Below are 16633 nucleotides of genomic sequence, written 5' to 3'. Positions count from 1 at the left end.
TTTAACGAATTAGACAGGTCTTTTTCATAAGGAACGTATCTAATAGCAACCATGATGCACATAAATAAGCATATAGGGTGCAGATAAAGACACAATTAATATTAACCATAAAAATAACAAGGAAGTAAGAGGCAAGTGTTACAGAAACAAGCAATATCAAGGAATAAATTTTTTTCATGATCATCTAAAGAATCATAACTTATTTTAAGCACATTATGAATTTTCTCGGGAAAATGTGTTCTTAATTTTGCTAATGCACTTTCTCTCCACATCAATAGTTTCACCAGACAAAGAAGAGCCCAAGACTTCCAGATCTAGCGGAAGGCCACCACAGTGGTGTATTTCCCTTTTTGAGTGCTCCATGTAAGCTTCAATAGGTTTGTCTTGTCCAAAGGCATGCCGGCTAAAGAGACAGAGTGCTTCATCATCATTCAATTCCTTAACCACATACGACTTGTACACTTCATCAACCTTTAGCAATTGCACATGTCTCGTAGTTATCATAATCTTACTTTCTGGATGAAGCCAATCTCGCATCCCCAATAATGCATTTACTTGGTCCAAATCATCAACATCATCAAGAACAACTAGAACTCTTTTAAAGCACATAGCATCTTTAATCTTATTGATTCCCTCTGCAACACAGTATATTCTTTCCTTATTCCATTCCAGAATATCTGAAACAAGTTGTCTCTGCAAACAAACCAAACCATTAGGTTGTTTTGCAGTTTCTCTAATATTTTCCAGAAAACTGCTACCTTCAAATTTGTCAAAATTTTGGTTATAAACAATTTTTGCAATGGTTGTCTTCCCTATTCCACCCATCCCACAAATCACCATTACGCTGACATTGTTCAACCCACCTTGGAACCACAGATTAATGTCTTTTACATGAGAATCTATTCCAGTTTGATAGGCGGTAACACTTAAGACCGTGAATCCAATTTACTCACAATCCCCTGAACAATTATTTGGATAAACTTTGATTCATGCCTGCACATTGCGTTCAAAATAGAAACTAACCAAATTAAACATGTCATGAACTGAGATGAGATGATAATTTTCAGGATTATTATAATTAAGAGAGTAAATTATACATCATAAAAGGTAGAGGGGAAGGTTGTCTGCCTACTACCTCTCCCAAAACCTACAATAAGTGGGAGCCTTGAGCGCTGGGAACAAACTTTTCTTTTCTTTTTAAAAGGTCTCCATGGTTAATTTAACCCTATAACTGCACCAGAAAGATCTTCCAGGAATTTTAGCATTTGGATTGGCGAAATGTTAGTGGTAAATTGCTATAAGATTTTAGGGGTTTGTAATGGCAGTAAGACAGGCTTGGATCAACCAGTCCAAGTCCAAATCCAACCAAGTATCTCAATGTAAAAGAGAACCTATTTTTAATATAGAGGAATGGAGAGAGAGAGAGAGAGAGAGAGAGAGAGAGACCGAGATCGACAGAGACAGAGAGACCGAGATAGACGGATCAACAGAGAGATCAATAGAGAGAGAGAGAGACCGAGATCAACGAAGATCAACAGAGAGAGACCAAGATCGACGGAGATCGACAGAGAAGAGACACAAATCGACAGAGAGAGACCAAGATCGACAGAGAGAGAGAGAGAGAGAGAGAGAGAAAAAAAAACCTGCAACAGCGGCGGTGGTGATTTGCAGCGGTGGCGATGTGCGACGGTGGCCAGCGATGGTTGGGTGGTGAGCGGGGGTGAGGTTTGGTGGTAACTGTTCTGTGTGTATGTGGGTGAGAGACAGAACAGAGAAACCGTTGGTGATAACTGTTCAATGGTTGTCCCAATTTGTTTATGAACACTTTGAAATGTTACTCCTTTTGTGTTTATGAACACTATGAATTGAACACTTTGAAATGTTACTCCTTTTGTGTTTATGAACACTTTGAATTGAACACTTTGAAATGTTACTCCTTTTATGAAATAATTTTTTTTATATAATTTATACTTTTTATTGAAATTTACATTTTTTATAGAAACGAAACTTACACTTTTTGTAAAGTTACTTACATTTTTTGTGAAATAACTTACACTATTTCTGAAAAGTTATACCTTTTGTGTAATAATTTTTTTCATAAAATTTACACTTTTTGTAAAAATGAAACTTACACCTTTTGTGAACTTACTTACATCTTTTGTGAAATAACTTACACTAATTCTGAAAATTTACGCTTTTTATGAAATAATTTCTTTCATAAAATTTATACATTTTCTTAAAACTTCCACTTTTTCTGAAAATTTACACATTTTCGTGGAACCTTTTCTGAAAAGTTACTCCTTTTGTGTCATAATTTTTTTAAGAAAAAGTGTAACTTTTCTAAAAATTATTTCATAAAAGGTATAATTTGTTTTACAAAAGATGTAACTATTATGTGTAAGTTGTCAAAATTTTATGAAATAAAATTTTTCACATATGGTGTAACTTTCAGAAAAGGTATAACTTGTTTTACAAAAGATTTATAAAATTTTTCACATATGGTGTAACTTTTCAAAAAAGGTATAACTTATTTTATAAAAGATGCAAGTATTATGTGTAAGTCGTCAAAATTTTATGAAATAAAATTTTTCACATATGGTGTAACTTTCAGAAAAGGTATAACTTGTTTTACAAAAGATGTAACTATTATGTGTAAGTTGTCAAAATTTTATTCATAAAATTTTTTACATATGGTGTAACTTTTCAGAAAAGGTATAACTTGTTTTACAAAAGATGTAAGTATTATGTGTAAGTTGTTAAAATTTTATGACATAAAATTTTTCACATATGGTGTAACTTTCAGAAAAGGTATAACTTATTTTACAAAAGATGTAAGTATTATGTGTAAGTTGTCATTCACATATGGTGTAACTTTCAGAAAATGTATAACTTGTTTTACAAAAGATGTAAGTATTATGTGTAAGTTGTCAAAATTTTATGAAATAAAATTTTTCACATATGGTGTAACTTTCAGAAAAGGTATAACTTGTATTACAAAAGATGTAAGTATTATGTGTAAGTTGTCATTTACATATGGTGTAACTTTCAGAAAATGTATAACTTATTTTACAAAAGATGTAAGTATTATGTGTAAGTTGTCAAAATTTTATGAAATAAAAATTTTCACATATTGTGTCACGCCCCACTTTTATTACTCGGAGTCATTACCAAATTCTTTAACTTAATTCAATTTCAGAGATAACATGCGGAAATAAACTCATACATTCAATCCGTAGAAGTGATTAACAATACTCTCATTCGTATGCAAAGTAAATATTACATGAACTAACTTAATAAATTGCCCTTGGGCTTACATCATTAAAAGTACAAGAAGAAGGGTGTAACCATTTACAACAATGGCATTCCGCCAACATAACTGAGGCCCCGTGGCCAACAAATAAGAAGATCCAAATCTTGTAGCACACCCTGCTAAACACCTGAAAAAGATTCAACAACGTGGGATGAACATATAGTCCAGTAGGGAACTCAACATGCTCCTTAACAATAACAACATTACAGATAGCTATGATCATGAACCCCCATTCTCATACTAGAATAATAATGTGACAGTTTATACAAAATATCTATATGAATATATATATGAACTTTTCTTGAAAACAATCATTTAATCCACCGCTATAAGCGATTTATCCTTCCTTTTTCCTTTCATTAACCCCCGTTCCCAATCTTTTATAACATTAACAACTACTTAGAAAAATAGATTCACTAAGCCCATTACTCTTCCATTTGCCACACATACAACAGATGTGCCCTTTTCAAAACATATTTGGCATTTCAATGCAATTCCAATTATATCATAATTATCCATGCACACCTCTATAAAAAAAGATAACAACTCAACTACATACATAAAATCAATCAATGAGTCAACTTGTCCCTCCAACACTGTAACAAATACAATCCACAATGTTTCCAGATACACTGAAACAATAACAAAACAACACTGCACTACTAGCTATATGCGTAGTAAGCCAAAGATACACTTCTCACCACAATCTACCAGTTTACCAGGCGCTAGCTGAAAGGGTATGGTACCTTAGATTATCAGCGCGTCAGTTCTCCAGGCGCTAGCTGGAAGGGTATGATACCTCTGATTATAAGCGCTGAACACATAAGTGTGTGGAGTCCATCCCCTATCTTCTCACACACACTGGAGTACAACCCCTCTCTTCTCCCCAACCGGTATACAAATATAATGTAATTCAGCATTTCATTACATATGATGTTCAATCAACAATGGTGTAATACATACACAACAATTCAACACAACCTTATCATCCTCCACCGATGACCAAAATCTCCAGATGCATGCATATTATACATTTATTAACAGACCCAACTAACATGAGAGTACAAAACTCAGCAACAACATGAACATGGTAGTTAAAGCTATACCCCACACAAGTGTGTTCAACACTCAAGATACAACATTCCAATTTTCTTATACTTGTTTCAAAATACCTTTCCCATTTCACAAAATGAATTCCACTTCCTTTGTTTTCACAAAAATCATTCCCATGGACAAAAGCCATACTTCATTTAAATTCACTACATTCTTTTCAAAGCCATTTCAAACTAATTATGCACATTAAGTCATAAACAATAAATTAGGGTCTTTCCTTCCTCTTTCTCAATATTGACCAAAAAGGCCCAATTAACATCAACTAACAACAATAACCACAATCAAGACTCAAAATACCTAAGTATTTGCCCAAAGATCAAAACCCCTCAATTAATTTATTAAATCAAATAAGAAAATTTAGGGTTTCCTCTCCTTTCAACAACCACATGCTAATTAACACTCCAATTAGCCCAAACCACAACTAATGATAATAAACCCAAATTCAACAACCAACCCAAGGTTCAGTCCCATGATTTTTCACAAATCCAACATGATACAATTTTTATGCAATACAAAAACTACCACATGTCTATCTATAGACGAAGTATTGAAAAGAAACAAGGAGAATCCCTACCTCGAACAAAGAACACCAATGGAGAAGATGACCCAAAATCCAAGTGCTCCAAATCCACTATTTTTCAGATTAGAATGATGCCCAAGCTGCCCTCTATCTTTCTTACAAAGAACTTAAGATGGATTCACACTAGAAGCAGATGAAAACCTAAAAAGAAGATGAGTTTAGAGAGAGAGAAGTCGGACCTAGGGTTTAGAAACTAGAAGAGGATGAAAAGACTGATCAAAACCCGCTGCTGCCTATTTAAACTGGACAGGCTCGCTCGAGCGAAGACTTGGTCGCCCGAGCGACCAGACACATGAAAGCCTCGCTCGAGCGAAGAAAAGCTCGCTCGAGCCACAAACTCGATGCTTCAGGTCTGCAACCCAGAAGCTCGCTCGATCGAAGAAACGCTCGCTCGAGCGAAGAAACACTGCTCTCAGGTCTATACTCGACGCAAACACTCGCTCGAGCGAAGAAACCCTAGCTCGAGCCACCAGACACAAAACTCCACGCTCGCTCGAGCGGCAGACATCTCGCTCGAGCGAAGGACTAAAAACCTGGGCAGCAACCACCTGCTCCCAAACACACCCAACCTGGAACGAACAAGTCCAAAACATTCTATAACTCAAATTTAAAGAATTGAAGGACAGAAACAAGTTCAAAACAACAACCGGAATCCACGGAACTAAGTCCGAATACTACAACCAAAGGAGAAAGAACCGGGATCGCTATATATTGTGTAACTTTCAGAAAAGGTATAACTTGTTTTACAAAAGATGTAAGTATTATGTGTAAGTTGTCAAAAGTTACGCCTTTGGTAAGCAATTTTACGAAAGGTGTAAGTTGTCAGAAAAGTGTAAGTACTTTCACAAAAAAGTGTAAGTTCTCACAAAAGGTGTAAGTTTTCACAAAAGGCGTAAGTTTTCACAAAGGGTGTAAATTTTCAAAAACCACTTACGCCTTTTTCTGAAATTACTTACGACTTTTATCAAAATTTACACCTTCTGTGAAAATTTACACATTTTGTGAAATTATTTATACCTTTTGTGACAATTTACACTTTTAGTCATATAATATATTCTTTTATTCATTTACGTGGAAAGTGACCTGCTTAGCAGGTCACCAATGTGCTTATTTTCAAATATTTTTGTATAACTCAATACATAAAAGGTGCAAAAGTAAAATAGAAAGGTGTAAGTGCCTTGCATACCATATGCAAGGCACACCTAAGAAAGGTCCTGCTTTGTAACAGGTACGAACTCACCTAACACTATAGGCACAATTCCTGGCTTATGGCAAGTGGGAGAATCATCATTTACAGAACGCAAACTTTTTTTTCTTTTTTTGGAACAGTATTTGTTGAAGCAAAAAAATAAATAAAAAATAATGAACTACGTTCCTTCTCAAAATACTTGTCAGATAGCTTAACAAACAACTGGCACAATGATTCCCTCATCTAGCTTTTCACTTAGGGTGTGTTTAATTGGGGGATGAGAGGGGGATTATTTACTGTGCAGATTGTAAATCCAATTCGATGTTTGTTTTTTTTTTAGTCCGCCGGACATGAAGTCCGGCCAGACTCCTTATTCCCCATATGGGGGATTATACTATCTTAGGGGGGGTGTGGGACAATTGTGGGGGGATTATTTACTATTGGGATTAGGTGGTGAAATGACTATTTTGATCATCTACTATTTAATTATATATTATATTTAGTAAAATTCAATAAAATTTAATTGTCTCAATTTAAAAATAAAATAATTTTATTTAACTTTTTATTGATGTTTTATTTATTTTTTTTAAATAATTTTTTTATAGATATTTTATTGATGTTTTATTTTAAAATTTTATTTATATTTTATTTAATTTCATTATTTAAATGTTAATAGATGTTTTATTTAATTTCATTGTTTAATTATTATTATTTTTAAAAACAAATTTATTTAAAATTTTAATTAAAAAAATAATATAAATTTTTATTGATATTTTATTTATTTATTTATTTAATTTAAAAAAATAAATTTATTTAATTGTGTAAAAAATAAAATAAAATGAGTTTTATTTAATCTAGTTAAAAATAATTAAAATATTAAAGATATGTTTAATATTGTTATTACTTAGTAAATAATTGAAAAATGATAAAATAGTCTTTTGTTCATTTATCCTATCCAATCCAACCAACCAAACGTTGGATTACTAAAAATAGTCATTTCCAGACATCTAATCCCATGAAAAAAACAAACACAAGATACATATCCAATCCAACCAAATAGTCCGGGGGATTCACAGTCCCAGGACTCTAGTTCAATAAATTATAATCCCCCCTTATCCAGTTCGTCCAATCAAATACACCCTTAGATGCCACGCATGCCCTTCTATTCTTGCATACAACACTGTGGTAGGACTGTAATAGGGAGCCACAGAAACCTTACTATTCTAAGAACAAAGGTCAACTTGCTTCATTTTGCTAGGTAAAAACAACAAACCCTTTGTAAATGCTAAAAGATAGGACATAATGTAGGGGGCTAACCAAGCTCGATTTGTATGTAAACAAGGCAAATCGTGTTTATTTGGTTTTAAGAACCCCTTTAATATAGAGAGAAAAAAAAATGGTGTTTTATTTTTAAAAAAATGCCCAACTTACAGTGATGCGACTACTTACTTTCCATGGAGACCCAACGAGAAGCCAGCAAGAACAACATAGGTACCAAACGCCATGAATGGAATGTACAAGTCTGGAGCATTTATATCATAAATTGGTGGCTTATAGGAAAGCCTTCCCCCCACAGGCTCTGTTATCCTTGTCCAATGGCCCTAAAGGATTAGAGAATAAGAAAATGGTAATTGCGGTCGAAGAAATAATTAAGCAACTAGAGGGTAAGAAAATAGTGGAATTAGTAGTTACCCTGTGCAGAAATGGAAAGAGAACAACCTTCAATTTGTTCCTTACGTAATGGTCATTAACTTGAAAATAGTATTGGGGATCAGAGAAGTACCTACTTATCTGTTCATTAAAGAAAATATTGAAATTGTGAATAAACAAACCTGAAAATTAAATATCAAAATTATTAATGATCACAGAACACAAAAAACCTGGTGCTTAGAATGTTAAAATCATTATGGCAGTGCTATTATCCAATTATAGAACAACCAGTAGATGTGCATATGTCGCACTATGCAATACCCTTTAAGAACATGTTGCAAAACTCATTCTAAAAATAAGCTTTCTATACTACTATAAATAACACATTTGCCGGTGGAGGGGTGAAGGACTTCATTTCTTTGAAAATACTAACCATGGGTGTAAGATATATATGACGCAGCGGGTAAAAAGATTCAAACCATACCTTGTGTAAAAGAATCCAAAATGAAGAACCTTGTGAGTAAATCACGTGCTTGACAATCACGAACTATGAACTCCCAGCAATGAAGTAATACTACAGTATGAGTATCACCCACACTAGTTACAGTGCAAAGGCTTAATCGTTTTTCATATGGGAAAGAGTTAGGGAGAGAGTATGGGAAAAAATGTTATGGATAAAAACCACATATCTGATATTCTATATATTCAAATATATAATTAGATATATAACCATATATATCTATTGATTCATATCTCCTAAAGATAGGATAGATGTAGAAAGATAGAGGGTTATCCTAGCAAATAGGATAATTAGGAAATCAAATTCAAATTACATGGGTAATTTAAATGGGCAATGGGTCATGCCATATAGGTGCCCAAATTTGGGTCCAACACCCGGCCTAATTTCCAACAATGGGAAATAAAATGTCCAGTAGAAGTTCAATTTTTTCCTAGATTTTACATTAGATAGGACTTGAGTTAATTGTGCTTTTTTCCTCAGCATTCATATACAAATGTCATCCTTCAGGGTTTACAATCACTCCTAGTAATTGGTTATAAATACATCTTACTTTGCCTTAGTTCATACAAACCCTAAACTCCTCTTCTTATTTCTAGAACTAGGTCCGCGGTCACTCCACATCTTCTTTACCCTCTCGACAACTCAGGGTATGCCCTCTTTTTTTCTGACATCTTAAATGATCAGTTTCTACTAGGAAGCACGGATGCGGGTATGAGTATGGTACGGGTACGAGTGCGGGTACGCCGATACGACAAAACCCCAAAAAAAGTAGGATATGGGTACGGCTGCGGTACGCCGATATTTTTTTATTTTTTTTTGATTTTTTATAATTATGGTTAGAAGATCCAACCTATAAATTGAAATTAAATATCAAAACTAAAAAGAGAACTATAAAACTAAAAGATAAATATTAATATATTTCAATTCAACATAACCAACACCAATTCAGTCCATAATCCAAGCAAAAGAAAAACAACCAACACCAAAAGAAAAATAAGGCCAATTCACTCCATAACACAAGCAAAGGAAAAAAAAAAAAAACAAAAGAAAGCCCTATATATCTAAACTTGACACTTCAAAGTTCACTTCCATCAACTTCATCATTGAATAAAATAGCTTTCATCTCTGGCTCATCAAGTGAAAGATTTGCAATTTCAAGGAAACCAGAACCCTCCAATGAATCAAATGCATCTCCCCCAACATCCCATAACTTGGTCTCTCCTTCTGTGTATAGTTGACTCCTCCTTGATAGGAGACAAATATTGGAGTGTACAAAAACCAAATCCTCGCACCGTTGTGGTGTCATTTTATTCCTCTTCATAGAGTGAATGAAAAAGTAGGTGCTCCAATTCCTTTCACAACATGATGAGGAACATGGTTGCCTAAGTAATTCCATTGCCAAGGATTGGAGCATAGGTGCAGAAGAGCCATGTGCCAACCACCAAACCACTGGTTCCATTACTCCTCTATCACATATTGAGTCAGAGTCACTAAAACTTTCTAAACAACCTGAAAACTTTGCATACTCTATATTAACAACCCTTCTCTCATCTGAATCAGGAAAGTATCTTTTAAAACACTTGATTCTCATCTCAGAAATTTCAGTATCTTTGTGAGGAGGAACACGAATGGGATTTTCATGAAGCCACATCCCACTATAATACCTAGATTTCATAATTAGAAAAAAATAATAAGTAAATTATGCAATGAAATAAATTAAAGTATAAACTATGAGTCTAATGTGAATTATACCTTGGATTCAAGGAATGAGCAAGGCAATAAAGAGGTGTGCTACTTTTTGTCCACCTTTCCACTAATATTTGATGCACTACAGGGTAAAAGGATGACTCTTCATTTTCTGACTTCCCTTCATGCCTATAGATGGATGCCTTCACCCGTTCAGTCATTGAATCCCATATCTCATAAACCAAATGTATACATGGCTTATCTGTGTCATAAAATCAAAGCATCTCATAAATAGGCAATGTGAATGAGTATATATTCAATCTTATCCCACCAAACATCATTCAGCAACTTTTCCTTTACAACAGCTGCTTTCCCAACATCATCTTCCTTGTAAGAAGCCCATTTGTCACTTATCACCATTGTTTGGAGACCATGATATATAAGTTTAAACCTTTTTAGCATAACAATTGCAGATGCAAAGCGTGTATCTGTAACAGAAAGTAGCTTCAAAGGTACAAACTCATTAAAAATAGCTAATGTCATAGAATGATTCATGATGAAATTTTTCACAAACATTACATCATCAATCACAGTAGTGATCCAATGGCATTCATCATAAGCATATGCAGCAACTCCAATTTCCTTCGCAGCACAAATGTTCTTAAGAGCAAGATTAAGAGTGTGCACTACACAAGGTGTCCAAAAGATCTTCGGATAATTACCTTGAATAATTGATCCAGCTGCACTACAAACTGGAGCATTATCAGTAATTGCCTGAATTACATTATTAGGACCCACTTCATCAATCACTTCACTAATCAATTTGGCAATATGATACTTGTCCTTGGTCTCACCCTCACAATTAACAGCTTTTATAAACATATCTCCACCATTACATGTTGCCATAAAATTAATGAGAGGCCTCCTTTGTGCATCAGTCCATCCATCAGATACTATACTCAACCCCTTCTCATCCCATGACTTTTTAGTTGGTTCCAATAACCTTTCAATATTTGCCCTTTCTTTTTGAAGTAAGGTAGTCCTCAACAAATTATATCCATGAGGGACATACCCAACAATTTGATTCTCAGCAGCATATTGAAAAGAATCCACAAAGTATGGATTCCTAGCCAAATGGAAAGGCAAACAGACTGAATAGAACATACGAGCAATTAAAGAATGTAAATGCTCTCTAGCACTGTCACGACCCCATTCCGCCCCTAGTAGAATGGTGCCATGATGGCCAGTAATCCGAGATTACCTATAGCGACCCCGGTCTTTTCCCATTTGATTATTGTATCCGGACTTAGGTTCTGTAGATTCTGTCATTTTATAATTGTTGTTGTTGTCCCTTATGTTCTCATTTGGAGTTATAGGATGTGTTGGGCAGGTTTGTTTCAGGTTAGTTGGGTTTAGAAACCAAGTGTTGCTGTCCAGAATTTTGGATCTTCGCTCGAGCGAGGAGTGTGTCGCTCGAGCTAGCGGTTGTTTTTGGTTCTTCGCTCGAGCCGGGGTTTGGTAGCTCGAGCGAGAGTTTGCGTCTGGTTTGGACCTGTAGCTTTGCATTCTTGGCTCGAGCGAGCTTTTCTTCGCTCGAGCGAGTTAGTTCGCTCTTCGCTCGAGCAATAGTTCCTTCGCTCGAGCGTGTGTCTAGTTACAGACCTGAGGGTTTGAGTTCTTCGCTCGATCGATTTTTCTTTCGCTCGAGCGAGATTTTGGGTTGTTGGCTCGAGCAAGCCTTCCTTGGCTCGAGCGTAGCTTCTCTATGTCTGGTCGCTCGAGCGACCAAGTCTTCGCTCGAGCGAGCCTGTCCAGTTTATATACGCAGCAGCGGGTTTTGATCAGTCATTTTCATCTTCTTTTTTATTCCAAACCCTAGGTCCGACTTCTCTCTCTCCCTACTCACCTTCTTTCTTAGGTTTGATCTATTTAGAGTGTGTTTCTACCCTAGTTGCTTTATTAAAAAGATAGAGGGAGTCCAGGGCTTTCATTTAATCTGAACATTTGGCGGTTTGGAGCACATTGGTATTTGGGCACTCATCTCTGTCTTCACCATTTGGGTTGTTTTCTTCGAGGTAGAGATTTCCTACTCCATTCTATAAGCTTTGTTCTAAGTTTTGGTATTTCGATATGTTGGGGATACTTTGGTAATTTTGGGAAAAACCCTAGTGGTATTAATAAGTTAATTTGTATAATTAATTAAAGGAAATTGGGGAAATATGGTTAAATTCATGGAATTGAGGAATTCTTTGATTAAGAGGTGTAGTTGGGTAATTTAAATCACACACCCATTGAATTGTTGATATATTTATTTTTAGTCTAGAAATAACTGTTTTGGGCTATCGGTGGAGGATAGCTGTGATTGTTGTAGACACTGCATGTGGATTAGGGATAACTGAAACCAATCATTGATTAAGTCGTCAATTTTGACTGTTGAATTAATACAGACATTATGTGTATTGATTGTGTGCTGTATATGTTATGTGTTTACATACATTGTTTTGTGTGGGAGGAGATAGGGGATGTACTCCACGGTTTAGGGGAAGATAGTGGATGGACCTCTAAACCGGATTTTGTTTGGGAGGAGATAGGGGATGGACTCCATTAGCATCACTTTTATGTGTGCTTATTTATATAGAAGTGTTTTATTGATACAGCACTAAAATGTGTATCAATCTGGAAGTATGAAGTGTTTTGATTTGAGCTTGAGTCTCATTTGTTTGTTGACATTGGAAGAATGTGAATATGATTTATATAATTCACTGTTGTAAGTTTGGCCAGGTTCTGAGCCATATTGATAAAGTTGGAAAGTAAAACTTATCTTAGACAATAGTGTCATGAGACTGTAAAATGAAGTAATTGATTATCTTGGTTAACCATCTGTTGAATGCTATTGCTTTATTCATTGCTTATATGTGGTTTAGTATATTTCTACTGGGCTGTGGCTCACCCTTTATGGGAACATCATTTTCAGGTTCAGGTGATAAGCTACCTCCAAGGACTTAGCTTGGAAGGACTTGGATTCTGAAGACTATTTTCAGTTGTTTGCTTTTATTTGTTAGTACATGTAAACACTCAAGCCTAGGGCTTTATTTGTAATTGAGTTAGAACTCATACTTTTGTGTCCAAGTGTTGGCTTGGAAAGATGTAAGCCGGTAGGGCATTTACTTTGATGTTACATGTAATGCTTTTGTTTAGTAAGACTCTGATGGTTATTATAATGAATTATTAAAGTGTTTTCTTTAAATAATGCGTGTCAATGATATATATAATGGGTTAATTCTGAGGGCGTTACATTACCAAAGGCCAACTTACAAAGATTCACACACAAACAAAGTATACATATGGGGCTTACATGTGCGGAAGCAATAATTTAATTCTAATTAGTCTATAAGAGCTGTGCATAAATCAAATGAAATGACATACATCATATCGAGGTCTTATAACTTGAATACAAATGAATAGGTACATAATACATCTTGATCAAAAGGCTTCTTAAGTCGACATATGCAAAATCCAATGAATCACAAGCCAAGAAGCATAGTCTTCAAGATGCTATCAAAAGTATGAATCCAAAACATCATGCCAAACGCATCTAGGCGTCACCATCATCCTGCTCATCACCTACATATATATATATAGAGGGTGAGCTTGGATACTCAGTGAATGATATAATCAATAAAGGGGTTTGCATGAATGATATCCGAGATCTTTATCAAGCCAAAACACATCATATCTTGTACGAAATCAAATGACAAATCAAGGTCATCTAAAAATCTTTCAAGTCCCAAGGGATGCTTACTAGCATCAATAATACAAGGGATGACATAATCAAAGGTGCTACAAAAGTTTAGAGTCCCCTAGCACGTACGGACTTGTGCTACAAATGCTTATAGTCCCCTAGCACGTACAGACTTATGCTACAAATGCTTATAGTCCCTTAGTACGTACGGACTTGTGCTACAAATGCTTATAGTTCCTTAGCACGTATGGACTTGTGCTACAAATGCTTATAGTCCCTTAGCACGTACAGACTTGTGCTACAAATGCTTACAGTCCCTTAGCATGTACGGACTTGTGCTACAAATGCTTATAGTCCCTTAACACATACGGACTTGTCAAGAATGTTATCAAAACCAAAGCTAATACTTGATACACAAAATAGGTTGAGGGTTGGTTTGGCAAGGGCTCATTGGGCTTTTTTGGCTCAATGAGCCATAAAAGACAGAATAGGCTCATGAGCCACAATAGACAAAACATCCCATCCAACCCCATAATCATTACACTCTTCTCTCACAAAAAAATCAAAAAAGCCAAAAAGCCAAAAAGCCAAAAGCCCTTCCCAAACTAAGCTTTTGAGCCCAGGCTCATATAGTCAAAAAAGCCAAAAAGCCAACCCACTTCCCAAACGGAGGCTCATTCATGCATAACAAATACTTTTCCAAAACAAGCAAGGCAATGCTTTATCAAATGTCATAACATAGCTTTATTAAAAATACCACTCACTTAGTTCTTCAAGCGTCGGGGTCAAAGCAAGAGTCCAAGTCCTACAAACACATGGCAAAGTCTATTGAATGCACTCTCAAATAAGCTTCACATGAATGCAAATGATCTCAACATTCCTTCACAACTAAGTCGGACCAAAACAAAACACCGTTTCTCATCTCGGGAAAACATAATGGACACCAACCAGGTCTTGGCCGAGGTCCCATACCTTCTTGCCGAGGTGTGGTCCCGATGGCCACATTCAAGGAAATGAAGTCGAGAAAATCTGGGTTTCCCTCTGCTGAAGAACATGAAGAACATGAACATGAAGAACATGAAAAACATGAATGCTCAATCACAACTTGTTATTACAAAATCTAGGATTTCATGAGATGAGTTCGAAAACATGGACCTGGGTACCCATACTTAAAGATCTTATGAAGACAAACACGAAAACATGAATCTTGATGCAAGCTTTCGGATCAAACAAGGCTTTTATTCTAAAACCAAACTTTAAATCAATGCATGGCTTACAAATCGTGCTCGATCATGCAATGCAGCTAGATGAACAATAAGAACAACAAGAGTAGATCAAGATTCTAACCTCAAGACACGAATCTAATGGCTCAAGGTGTGAAGATCAAACTTGGAAATCTATTCCCTCTCTAAGAACTCCTCCTTCTTCTTCTTAGAGCCTCTCTCTCTAAAAGACAAGGATATGATACAAAATGACGTGTTTCTCAATAGCTCACTGACTTAACCCTCTGCTGGGACACGTGGCATCGGCTGGTTGGCTCTTCTCAAAAAGGTGACTGAGTGAAAAGACGAGACAATGACAAAGTGTACTCAACAAGCAAGATGGCATAGGCACTCCGGCAAGTAATGATCTCGGCTAAGGACAAGGCTTCGGCAAGTAAGGTCTCAATGAACTCGGCTAGGAAGGACAACACTTGACTTAGCTGTGCCACACCTCGACCTAGATGTGCCACACCTCGGTCTAGGTCATACCAATCCAGGAATAAGATCACTAGGTGCAAGGGTAACATCTCGGCCTTGGTGATGAACACCTTGGCCTAGATAGTGACATCTCGGCCAATATGCCAAGGTGCGAGTGGAGGTTAACCAAAAGATTCCAAGATAGTCCTAGGTATACAAGATTCAAAGGTGTAACCCAGGCTTAGGATGACCTCGGCTAAACTCACACCAAGCAAGAAACAAAGCATGCAGTAACACTTAAGCAAAACAAAGACAAGATTTGAAATGCAAGCTTAACAAGAAAAAATCATATAAATGCATGAGAGCATGCCTAAGATGAAGTGAGGGTTGTTACAAGCACTTTGATTGAATGCCCTATCTAAAGGACTACTCCTAATTGCCTTTCTCTTTCTTGGTGCATAACCCTCCATTCTAAATGTTCCAACATCTTCTACACTGCCGTGGCTAGCACTAATTTGAGAAGATGGAGGTGGTAAAGGAACATTTTTTGGCTTTGCCAATTTTTTCCGGTTCTCAGCTTCTTGATCTACCTTTCGAATTTCAGAAAGAAGATCACTCTTGTTCTTCACAATTGCACACACCCTAATTCCATGGCCAGTAAGTAGCAACAAATGGGCTCTAACTCTAGAATATGACCCTTGGTACTCAATGTTACAAAAATTACACTTAAATTTTGTATTACCACTTCCTCCTTCTCCCCTTTTAACTAATTTTGTAACATAGACCCAAAGAGGAGCATTGTCATCTCCAGATTGATCAATGGAAGGAGCAGAAGCACTTGCAGCAGATGAACCTAAACTGCTTGATGAACTCATTTTCCTATAAGCATAAAAAATAATATTTTTGATTATTAAAAATAATATTTATGGTTATTAACATTCTGTTGAGGAACAACTTTGTTTTAAACTTCTAATTAATTTTTTTGATTAACATTCTTCTGTTGAGGGATAATTTTGTTCTAATTAATTTTTTTGATTATTAACATTATGTAAGTATGACCAATGAGTGCATGTATACTAAGTGGCACATAATGCAAATTATGGGTTTAACATTATCATAGTTCTCTTCCACAATGGCTAAATGAAAGCAATGAAATATGTAAAA

General features: G+C 35.7%; 2 protein-coding genes across 2 annotated transcripts; both read right to left on the bottom strand.

Moving 5' to 3' along the window:
- Positions 1-213: 213 nt before the first annotated feature.
- Positions 214-840, bottom strand: LOC145803773 (disease resistance protein RPV1-like). The gene has a single exon (XM_082897114.1). It carries the CDS (start codon positions 838-840, stop codon positions 214-216), a length of 627 nt encoding a protein of 208 aa, XP_082753240.1.
- A 9493-nt stretch (positions 841-10333) lies between these two features.
- LOC145803772 (uncharacterized) lies at positions 10334-16344 on the bottom strand. Its single transcript, XM_082897113.1, has 2 exons — positions 15864-16344; positions 10334-11199 (listed from the first exon to the last, which is right to left on the bottom strand). The coding sequence occupies exons 1-2, from the start codon at positions 16342-16344 to the stop codon at positions 10334-10336; spliced, it is 1347 nt and encodes a 448-aa protein (XP_082753239.1).
- Positions 16345-16633: the final 289 nt, after the last annotated feature.

This window comes from Camellia sinensis, chromosome 12 (genome assembly GCF_055761805.1).
Source record: "Camellia sinensis isolate YWXY chromosome 12, ASM5576180v1, whole genome shotgun sequence".
NCBI lineage: Eukaryota > Viridiplantae > Streptophyta > Magnoliopsida > Ericales > Theaceae > Camellia > Camellia sinensis.
This window is presented reverse-complemented; position numbering and strand designations above follow the sequence as displayed.

What these genes read in the sequence shown, in the direction of transcription:
- LOC145803772 (XM_082897113.1), bottom strand. Translation starts at nt 16,344, where the DNA reads ATGAGTTCATCAAGCAGTTTAGGTTCATCTGCTGCAAGTGCTTCTGCT. An exon ending in GGCATTCAATCAAAGTGCTT is followed by an intron (nt 11,200 to 15,863) that starts GTAACAACCCTC and finishes TGTTCTATTCAG; the next exon opens with TCTGTTTGCCTTTCCATTTG.
- LOC145803773 (XM_082897114.1), bottom strand. Translation starts at nt 840, where the DNA reads ATGGTGATTTGTGGGATGGGTGGAATAGGGAAGACAACCATTGCAAAA.